Source organism: Hippocampus bargibanti, linkage group LG14 (genome assembly GCF_051943395.1).
Source record: "Hippocampus bargibanti isolate YZ-2025 linkage group LG14, ASM5194339v1, whole genome shotgun sequence".
NCBI lineage: Eukaryota > Metazoa > Chordata > Actinopteri > Syngnathiformes > Syngnathidae > Hippocampus > Hippocampus bargibanti.
The window spans coordinates 21,485,160-21,495,962 of NC_142747.1; the positions used below are offsets into that span (position 1 = coordinate 21,485,160).

The 10,803-nt window shown below is 43.9% G+C and overlaps 1 protein-coding gene and 1 long non-coding RNA gene across 2 annotated transcripts in view; one reads left to right on the forward strand and one right to left on the reverse strand.

Annotated features, from left to right (window-relative positions):
- Nucleotides 1-6,725, forward strand: part of pik3cb (phosphatidylinositol-4,5-bisphosphate 3-kinase, catalytic subunit beta) — a 24,845-nt gene extending 18,120 nt beyond the window's left edge. Inside the window, 15 exon segments of the mRNA XM_089013800.1 lie at nucleotides 161-211; nucleotides 873-1,061; nucleotides 1,839-1,960; nucleotides 2,101-2,244; nucleotides 2,344-2,443; nucleotides 3,168-3,364; nucleotides 3,460-3,569; nucleotides 3,653-3,731; nucleotides 3,977-4,118; nucleotides 4,120-4,145; nucleotides 4,249-4,372; nucleotides 4,487-4,632; nucleotides 5,347-5,479; nucleotides 5,568-5,734; nucleotides 6,088-6,725. Of these exon segments, the coding sequence (XP_088869926.1) occupies nucleotides 161-211; nucleotides 873-1,061; nucleotides 1,839-1,960; nucleotides 2,101-2,244; nucleotides 2,344-2,443; nucleotides 3,168-3,364; nucleotides 3,460-3,569; nucleotides 3,653-3,731; nucleotides 3,977-4,118; nucleotides 4,120-4,145; nucleotides 4,249-4,372; nucleotides 4,487-4,632; nucleotides 5,347-5,479; nucleotides 5,568-5,705 (1,701 nt within the window). The 3' untranslated portion in view covers nucleotides 5,706-5,734; nucleotides 6,088-6,725.
- Nucleotides 6,187-10,664, reverse strand: LOC148888857 (uncharacterized). Its single transcript, XR_016117170.1, has 2 exons — nucleotides 10,530-10,664; nucleotides 6,187-8,776 (listed from the first exon to the last, which is right to left on the reverse strand). It is a non-coding gene; the product is annotated as an uncharacterized LOC148888857 (long non-coding RNA).
- Nucleotides 10,665-10,803: the final 139 nt, after the last annotated feature.

Below are 10,803 nucleotides of genomic sequence, written 5' to 3' on the forward strand. Positions count from 1 at the left end.
AAAACAAGGAGGTTGGAGGTTGTTGGGTGGCAAAATGTCAAAGAGTTCAGGTGCTTTTTCAGGGACTATACTGTACTTGTTATTAGGGTTATCTGATATCTGAGTGAGTATGTCTGTCATTCATTCATCAATTCATTCATTGATTCATTCTGGTTTATAGATCCTGGAAAAGGCTGCAGAGATTGCCAGAGCAAGTGACTGTGCACCTATGGTGAGTTCATGCGCAGCAGGTGTATTTGCATGAATAGTCAAACCTCGCTTTGGCAATGTTTCAGTTCTCGTCCAATTTGGTTTTCAACCAAAGATTTAAACAACTGAAATTCTGTTCTCAACCCAACAGAGCGCACCAAAATGTGCTCTAGAATCAAAAGTGCTGTTTTCTAGACATTGAACGGATTAAACATTTTTACATTGGTTACAATGGAAAGTGATATTTCGGTTTTTAAATATTTTTCTGGAATGGATTATGTTGGAAAGCCGAGGTATCACTCTATAAAGATGACAAAAGCAATGGTGCTATTCAATAATAATAATACATTTAATTTACTGGCGCCTTTCTGAACACCCTGGGACACTTTATAATAAAACAACAAGACGTCGAACAATAAAAGCATGAATAAAATGATAACTAATGAAATAGTTGATTAAACTGGACCACGAATGCAAGTTTAAACAGGAGGGTTTTGAAAGTATTCAAGATGGCCCCTCCCTCCTTTGGGGCCATTTGTTAGCTTGTTTTTTAGAACTGGCACGTTTGTCTTCATCTACTGCAAAAAAATCGCCCATTCTGACCCGTTTGTGCCATCATTGATGGCAAGTGCAGTTACCGTTCCATCCAATTGTACTTCTTCCCCCGACCTGGTTTTCTTCAGGGCCGCGGCGGCAAGAAGTTCCACATTGAGCTGAAGGAGATCATGGAACGGGATCCTCTCTCCCAGCTGTGCGAGAACGAGAAAGACTTGATCTGGACGCTACGCTACGACTGCCGAGAAAATTTCCCGCAGTCGCTGCCCAAATTGCTGCTCTCCGTCAAGTGGAGCAAACACGAAGACATGGCCCAGGTTTGCCCAGACAAACGCCACGCCACGCCACGCCCGCCACATGCCTAACTCTGTTGAATGTTTTTAGCACTCTTTGAAAAGACGAATGTGATGCCATCATGACAGCGTGGGGAAAGAAATAGAAAAGTGAAGATGCGCAGACTGAAATCTGAGTTTAAAAAAAATACTAACACCTAATTTTGCGTCAGACGAATGTAGAAGGGTTCAAATTAACCAACAAATATCACCTATTCAAATTCCTCTGCAATTACTTGGAAAATGTATCATTGTGAAGGGACCTCTCAAACGTAAATAAATACGATACATATTGACATATTTACAGTCTGTAATAAGAATAATACATTTTATTTCAAAGCGCTTTTCATCATACTCAAAGACAATTTACAAAAGTTAAATCAAAATAAAATAGAGCGCTTTAACAACAGCTGAAGCTCTAACGTGCTCTAAAATGAAATTAAAACTGACACTAAAAGTTCTACAATTTATAAATGAACTATACACAGTTTGGTATATGATAGTATTTAATATAAAACGTTGCTTAAAAACAACAAATTGATATTGTATACTATCCTGTCGTGTAAACGTCTCATCGGCCATTTTGAACGGATTTGGACTTACAAACAAATAAAAACACAAAGTGTATTGTTTGTTGTATTAACATGTTTTTAAAAATTATAAACAATGATCGATATTTTTCTCTGCTAGAGACCAAACTGAATCCTAATTAATGGATGTGAAAAAGAAGTCACTTGAATCGATGTGTGTGTGTGTTGTCAGTTGCAAGCACTGCTTCAAATTTGGCCCCGACTATGTCCGAGAGACGCACTGGAGCTTCTGGATTTCAATTACCCCGATCAATATGTCCGAGAGTACGCTGTACGCTGCTTGTATGATATGAGGTAAGCAGAAGTAGTCTCCCAACTTGTTTCTTGATCTATTATTCATTTGTCTCTTCCTTCCTTGACTTTTCGATTTCCAATGCCATCCTGTTTGTGTGCGCTCAAATGTTGACTCTTTCTCTTTCTTGCTTCTTGTCAAGTAACGAAGAGCTGTCCCAGTACTTGCTTCAGTTGGTGCAGGTATTGCGCTACGAGCCCTATTATGACTGCGCCCTTACCCACTTCCTGCTGGACCGAGCCCAAGGAAATCGCAAAATAGGCCACTTCCTCTTCTGGCATTTAAGGTATTGTTTGTTGACCTTCTGAGGAGCGATGTTTGTTTTGATGAAGTGCGCCGGAAAGTCAAGACGTGAATCTTTGTTTGTCTATGCTCCCACCTATAGGTCAGAAATCCACATGCCTGCTGTTTCAGTTCAATTTGCCCTCATGCTCGAAGCCTACTGTAGAGGCAGTATCCCTCATATTGAGGTTTTAAAGAAACAGGTAGCTCGGTTTGTTTTTTGCTTGTTGTTTTCCGGTGGCGGGCCATGCAAGTAACTCTAAGCTAGCTAGGCCTTCAGTAGTGCTACATCTGAATCAATTAGCTGCGAGTGTGGTGTAATATCACTACGCGTCCTCTAGAGGGTGCTGCTCGCCAGAAAATACTGTCATTAAACTGTTTCATTTTTTACTCTGAACGTGTGGATTCGAGATAACTCCATACAATGATTTGCTAGCTTCGGAGCTGTCCAACCTTTCTTAATCTATTCTTGAAAATGGTTTTAACAGTATACCTGCAACCAAATCCATTTCTTCACCTTCTTCAGCCATTGCGATTGAGATCTTTTTAGGCCAGCAGAGAAGGCCCCGATGGCCCGCCACTGTTGTTTTCACATCTTTCACAATAGCAATGTAAACATATCCTTAATATTCAAAGCGGATTTATTTTGAAAGTCATTATTAATGTACTCGAGATGTCCTTGAGAGCTTTGAAAGGCGCTTAAAATGTAATGTATTATTATGATTATGATTATGATTTCTCAAGTGGATAGCGTCAAAGTTTTGGTGATAGTGATAAGAGCATCAGCCCTTTGCCATCTGGACGGTCCCCAGGAAGTTGTCCTTCTTCCTCTTCTCTGTCTGTCACGCATCAACCACTTCCTGTTTTGAAGAGTACACGTGTTGTCTTATGATTATATTGCTTTTGCGCACTTTTTTTTGGAACTAGGTGGAAGCCCTGAGTAAGCTAAAGACGGTGAATGAGCTCATAAAGGTGGGAACCGTGAAGAATGCTCGGGGGAAAACCAAGGAGGCCATGTTGACCAAGGAGGCCATGATGACTTGCCTGAGACAGAGCGGCTACTCTGAGACTCTGTCTGACTTGCACTCGCCTTTAAATCCAAATATCCTGCTGTCAGGCATGAAGTGAGAGCGCAACCTTTCAGCTGAGCTGAAATGCCTCGACTTTTTTCAACGTGCTTTCATCCTTTTTTTGTTTTTTGTTTTTTTTTTTATGTCAGCGTGGAAAAGTGTCGCTACATGGACTCCAAGATGAAGCCACTCTGGATTGTTTACAACAACAAATTGCTGGCGGGAGACACATTGGCAATCATCTTCAAGAACGGGGATGGTAGGAACTGTCACCAAAGGGGTGGACCGTATCACGGTCAGACTTTCTTTCAATGTCATCCATCTCTTTTGAACCCCACACAGACCTCAGACAAGATATGTTGACGCTACAGATTTTGAGGTTAATGGATTTGCTATGGAAAGAGGCTCATCTCGATCTCAGGTGAGCGCGTGTCCTTTGCCATTTCAAAATGACATTAAAGTCAATCACGATCGCACAGCTTTGTAACGAGCTCGCTATCTATTTGAGTTATTCTGGGTTGAGTGCACGCCGGCGCGTGTGGCTGCCGCCGCTCACCCGCAAAAAAAACGTCGTCCTGTGACTGTAAAGTGTCCTTGAGAGTTTTGAAAGGCGCTTAGAAATGAAATGTATGATCAAGAATCCTAAAATGTACTTGATTGCTACAGGATCGTACCCTACGGTTGCCTAGCGACAGGTGACCGCGCGGGCTTGATTGAGGTTGTGTCATCGGCCGACACCATCGCCAACATCCAGTTGACCAGTTGCAACGTTGCAGCCACCGCTGCTTTTAACAAGGATGCTCTGCTTCAACTGGCTCAAGGAACGCAACTCTGGGTACGCTCGTCTTTGATTGACGACCGACGTGTCTTATTCTATCGCTTTGTTTGTTTGTTTGTTTCCTGAAAAGTACACGTACACGTTTGTTGCATTTCAACAGAGATGCTCTGGATCGGGCCATTGAGGAGTTCACCCTGTCATGCGCAGGCTACTGCGTCGCCACATACGTTCTCGGGATTGGCGACCGCCACAGTGACAACATCATGGTCCGCAGCACCGGACAGGTTCGGTCGGGGGAAGAAGAAAAAGTTTTGACGCGGCGGCACCTTCTACGCAAAGTCATCATAATAATAATAATAATAATAATGGCTCTCTTTGTCTTTGTTTGTGCCCGTCAGCTCTTCCACATCGACTTTGGTCACATTCTGGGCAACTTCAAGTCCAAGTTTGGCATCAAGAGGGAGCGCGTGCCCTTTATCCTCACCCATGATTTTATCCACGTCATCCAACAGGGCAAAACTGGTTACACTGAAAAATTTGCCAGGTCTCTTTGATTCACTCCAAATTGAAGTCCATCGCTGCCAGATATGTGCCTTCCGCGAGGGGGCGGCATCGCCCTTTTTTCCTCCATGCGGGCACTCGGTTGCAGCTTCAGCTGTCGGTTAAGCGCTAGGCGAGATTATTATGGATATACATAACCGCCACAAGGTGGCAGAAAAGACCGTGATGAGATTGCACCGTTTTTATTATATGTAATAATAATAATAATAATACATTTCATTTCCAAGTGCCTTTCAAAACTCTCAAGGTCACTTTACAGTCACAGGATCAGTTTTTTTGTGGGTGAGCAGCGGCAGCCGCACGCGCAAGCGTTCACTCAACCCGGAAGTAACTCAAATAGATAGAAAGCTAGCTAGCTAATAGTTACGTAGCTAGCTAAATAAATACATATGAATACATGTATGACATTTGGTGCGAGTGTCTCCATTTTTGTATTTCAAACGTGTCCAAAAAGAAAGCGGCATCACTGTTAAAATACGTATTTGTCTTTTATTTTTTTAAGTCATCATAAAAATGGTGGTGTTGGTGGTATTTCATATTGAAACGGATTTGATTGCAGTGTTTCAAACAAAGAATGAAGTTTAATTCTTTCAATGCGTGTGTGTGTGACGTATTTTGCCAGCTTTTTTGCTTGATGTTCAAGCTTTCCGACTTGGTCCTAAATCAGCACACTGTGCGTGTGACTCCATGTTGGCAGCTTCCGTCAGTACTGCGAGGAGGCTTATCTGATTTTGAGGAAGAACGGGAACCTCTTCATCACCCTCTTTGCTCTCATGCTGACTGCCGGCCTGCCCGAGCTCACTTCAGTCAAAGACATCCAGTACCTCAAGGTGAGCGGCGGCGACGACGCACTTTTGCAACGCTATCCTTGCTCACGTCTCATTCAAAAATCAAACGCCCCATTTCGCCCCCCGGCAGGATTCCTTGGCACTGGGCAAAACGGATGAGGAGGCATTAAAACAATTCCGGCAGAAATTTGACGAAGCTTTGCGGGAGAGCTGGACAACCAAAGTCAACTGGATGGCTCACAATGTTGCCAAAGACAACCGTTCCTAGGAGACCGCGGGGACACCTTGAAGGCAAGGGTGCGTCCCGCATCACCACATTTATGCCACATATTGAAAATATGACGAGGAGTGCTAGTCTCACATTTGTTTGGCTTATGTTTTTTCATGCTCGGGTGCCGATAAAGAGCTGGTCATGGCCTCTGGGAATGTTTTTTTTTTGTTCTTTTCCACAAGGGGGCAGCATTTCCCTTTTTTGCACGTTAGCGCTTTGTTCCACCTTCTGCTGTTGTTAAAACGCTACATCAACCAATATGGAACATTTTTGCACATGGTCTGGCAGCCAATGAGTTAATTTTGGTGGACTTGATGGGCATTGGCTGTAACCACCCCCCCCCCCCCTCCCCGTGTGCATATTTTTCTTTTCCTCGCAGGACCATCATACCAACGGGAAGTCCAGCTGGCACTCGGACTGTAAGTGTCCCCCATTCTTGTGGTTAATTAAGGAGATGTCCTTTTTTTTTTAATCCTCCTCTCGTCATTCCACAATTGACGCAAAGTCAGCCTTTTGGTTGTAATTTTTTTTCCAATTACTTTGAAACACTGGAACATTTTTGAATTTTTTATGTGTTATTTTTTCCCCCAAAATCCCAATCAAGACCAAAACAATAGTTCCCACAAAGGCGATCCATGTTTTTTTTAGGGGCCTCGACGGGGTGCTAATTTTAAACCCGCCACCTCAAGGACAATTGTGAGAAAGAAACAATGTCTCACCGACTTGATTGATGAATGTGGAACTTTTTCCTCGCTCTGGTAGCAGTTTTGAAATGCGTGATTGTCATTTTGGCGAACCCCTGCCTCCGTTTGTCTATTTTGTGCAATATCCATCATGGTGTGTAAACCACATTGACGTGTGCCATCACAAAGCACGCTGCCATTTTGTCATTTTTTAGCGCTATCGTTTGCACCACCATTGATAGAATCGGACGCTGGATATTGTCAAGTGTACAGGATTTTAGGATTGTTTCTTTCTTTTTTTTTTTTTTTATAATTAAAAGTTGTTTTCACCACTGCTGCATTTCCCTCTGTGGTCTGTTATACATCACGTGGGGGCTGGTGTGCTTGTGGTGTCCAGTTTTGTGGAGCTGTTGATCATGCAAAAGGTAAAGAACATATTTTATAACTCTTAAGCAGTACATATTTAGTCTTGTATCGGCCACGGATCATAACAAGAACAAATGTGCCTCAATAAAAATGTCTGTCCATTGAAATAATGTATATGGTCCAGTATAATTGGTGGTGAATGCAGAATAATATTCAACTGAGCGTCACGTGATTTTTATTTTTTTAGCTTAGCGCATTTTCCGGTGGTATAAGGCGCACCCCCGATGAATGGTGTATTTTCCACATATAAGATGCACCAGACGATAAGGCGCACCTTCAATGAATGGAAAAAGTTCCAAATATAATATTTAAATAGATAATACTTATGATACTTGTATTTTTTTTTTTTTTAGAGATGTAATCTGCAATATTAAATAGTCTTCCTAGCAAGACTATAAGACGTTTAGTTGTTATAAATGTATTCCAGAGGTAATGAGAGTAAATGCTGTTTTTGACTCTTTTGTTGTATTGAGTGTTTTGGTCACGCTGAACATTGATTGGCTCATTTGTATTGGAGGCCACTGTTTGCTCAGTCGCTGTCACCTGCTACTGATGATCATCAACTTACACCATCATAATAGAAGCGTGTAGACGTCAACACAATTGTATCAATAGCTTCGTTGTACTAAGTTCATCCTGTCTACTTGACTTCTAATTTAAAGCAAATTCTTTACTTACAAACAGTGGAGGTGTTCAACTAGCTGACACGTTTCGGCGACTACTTCCGCCTTGGTCAGAGTGTCACGGATGTTGTTGTGACGCGCCATTTTCAGAGAAGGCTCGAGTCATCCGCACCGAAGAATTTCCCGGTGTAGAAGGCGCACCCAAAAGCCTTAATTTTCTTCCATTGAGCCACAACAGGTCTCGCAATTAGTACTGTCAGGAGTCACAGACTGCGTTTCCCCCCTGAAGAAGAAGTAGCGCGTAGGAGGCTAAATGACCGGCATACTCTGGTGCCATCACACGGTCGATTGGCTGCCTGGCCAAAATTGTCAAGCACGTTGCCGGCCTGCTCGCACGTTGCGGCGCAAGCAGGCGTAGAATTCAAAAGTTCAAAAATAGGGTCTGGGGGTCGCGGTCCTAAGTCAGATGTTACCTGTATTATATTTGGAAAAGCTTTTTTCATTCATTGAAGGTGCACGTTATCGTCCGGTGCACCTTATATATGGAAAATATTTGAAAATACAGACGCTCCCCAACTTACCAACGAGATCCGGCCGTTCGTAAGGTCAATTTGTTCGTAAGTTGCTTCAGTGCTATATTTAGTATGGAATGTATATTTAAGGCATATATAAGTATGTTTAATGTGGATATCAGTATGTTTATAGCTTGTATAAGTAACCTGTATTGGTTTGGACTGAAAAATAACCATTTAATAAAAGATATGCTCGATAAAGACAGGTACATGTACAACTGGAGACAATACTACAAAAACGTTGGAATGTAGCGTTGTTCGTAACTCGAATGTTTGTAAGTAGGGGAGCGTCTGTACACCATTCATTGGGGGCGTGCGCCTTATATCCCATAAAATACAGCGATAAGAATTGTCAAAGTCAGCTTTCTTGTCAAATATGCTAATATGCATGACATACGGCACAGATGAAATGACTGTCCTCTCGGACCAAGCGTGCAAGGCACGTAGAATGACTTTAACAAACATAATAAACATGATTTGCCGGGAGAGGGGGGTCATTGTTAACAAATGACCTGAGACTTGTTTGTTTGCTCTCTTTTTCTAAGCTCCATTTGAACTCGTCAGAAATGTGCACCTCCATAGCAGACTCGGTCGGCATCCTCTAATAACCGGCAGAATCAGAGGATTTCTGGTTTGCTAATCAAGACATTGGGGTGTGCCTTGTCAAGCTTGCCATGTGCCCACGTGGTGACTCACTTGTTGAGAGAATTCCTCCCACCTGCAGGCTCGGATGTCCAGTCTCTCGCTCTAATGATGTCATCTTGCTGAAACCAGTGGAGAGAGAACTTGACGTTTCTCAGCGACAATAGACACAAGTTACAATACTTTTGTCTTCATCTTTTCTCCCCACCTCCCCCTCCCCCTTTTTAATTGCTGCCGTGGACTGCAAATGTCCCCATTGCGGGACGAATAAAGGTATTCTGATTCTGATTCTGTAAAGGCGGCCACTCTCGTGGCGCCACCTTGAAGTCAAAACAACAGCAAATAAAAACAAAGTGACACAACACAAAAGATACAGGCAGCACTTCAATCTTCAGCATTTTCTGTTCACTCTTTGTTGAATGAAGCAGTCCCAGATGAAAGAAAAGAGGCTCCAATTGTCCTTTTCACCAATGGACCAGGGACGTCGTAGTGGAACGTGCACGTCCGCTACAAGATAAATGTTGAAAGCAAACACCAAGCTGTAACGTCCATTGAGGAAAAGAGATCTCCTATCCCACGTATACTCCGCATCAATTCCAAGCCGCGGCAAATCCGAATGCGCATGGGCGCTGCGCGTCGACGTCCCTGTTGGCTGGTCTCCCTTCACAGCAGCCAACTTTGCAAATGTGATGATGCTCCTACGCGGACGCCTGGGGATTTTCCACTCAGTCGTCACAAAATCGGAAGCGATAGATCCCCCCTCGTGAGCCCTTTTGCCACATGACCTGCATTTGTGTATTTGTTCCTCATGTCCGCGTGATGCCTTTGGAAGCGGAAGGTGTGCGAGAGTCATCCTAAACGCAGGCTGGCTGACGGCAGGGAAGCTTGTCGAGCAGACGCCGGCACTTACTCAGCGAGCGGCGGGCTCGATTGGCGCCATTGACTTTCTTGGCTTTCATGCGGGTGTCAAAGGCGGCGGTTGTGGTGACTAGCGCGTCGTCACGTGAAAACACACGTTCCCCTCACGGCTAACTCTTTTCCCTACGTTCCTTTTCCATCGAGGCAATATGGACGACAGGATGCCGCACGCATCATCAAAGGAAACAAGCATTTGTCGTGAAAACGAACACGCGGGAGAACATCTTGAGCTGTCTGCTGATCATTCTTACTCATTGGACACGTCCTTCACTGCCAGATACGTACGTGCAAAACAAATGTCTCTACTCATGTGCCAGGGTTGTTGTCGTGCATTTTCAGGACCCACGCAATGTTGACTTTTAGGACTGCGTAAACATTCAAAAGACCGTTCGAAATCTTCGACGCTGTGCTTTCATCCGACAAAAAAAAGAGTTAATTCCCAAGTTAGATGCGCTTGAAATGAGGGTGGCTACAATACAATACATTCATATTGGCGATTTAATAACGCTGCGAAGATGGAACAAAGCGCTAACAAGGAAAAAGGGAAATGCCACCCCGCCCCCTTGTGGAAAAGGCCATGGCCACTGCTTTATCGGCACCCAAGCGGGAAAAAAAAAACAGTTGGGGAATGGCGCTCGACGTCATGTTTTCAATTCCCGAATTTCGTTTTGTTTACATTGTCGGGCGTGACGAAAAGGCATTCAATTAATTTGAAGACACATCTCATCGTGGATCAAAACTGTCAACGTTTGAAATCGGTGTCTGTGGACTTTTCACGGCGCAACTACTGACTCGCTCTCCTCGTTCTCCATCTACTACCGTGGCGATGCGTGTTTTCGGAGCTATAACGAACACGGCGGTAGGATGTTTCCAATCGTTTGGAAGGCACGTCACGAAACGGTGAAAAGATTAATAAGCAGTCATCGGCGCACTCCACTGGCGGTGTGAAAGTCATACTTGATGTCTTTCCAGGTTGTAGCGGGTTGTTTGGGAGCGTCGACGAGCGGCTCGACACGTAACGTGGGATTCCACGTGCGGAGGTTGGCTTGTTTATATAAAATGATCGGCAGGCCTATCGGACAATGACATTTGCTTTTCGGAATGTCGTCACGTTTTCCATGGAAACCCACATTTTTCGACCAATTGCGGAACGGCGAAGGCGGGCTTACAATTGAGGTCGCGCCGCGAGCTCGCCGATTGGCCGCTTGCGTGAAAACCGGAGGAAACCGGG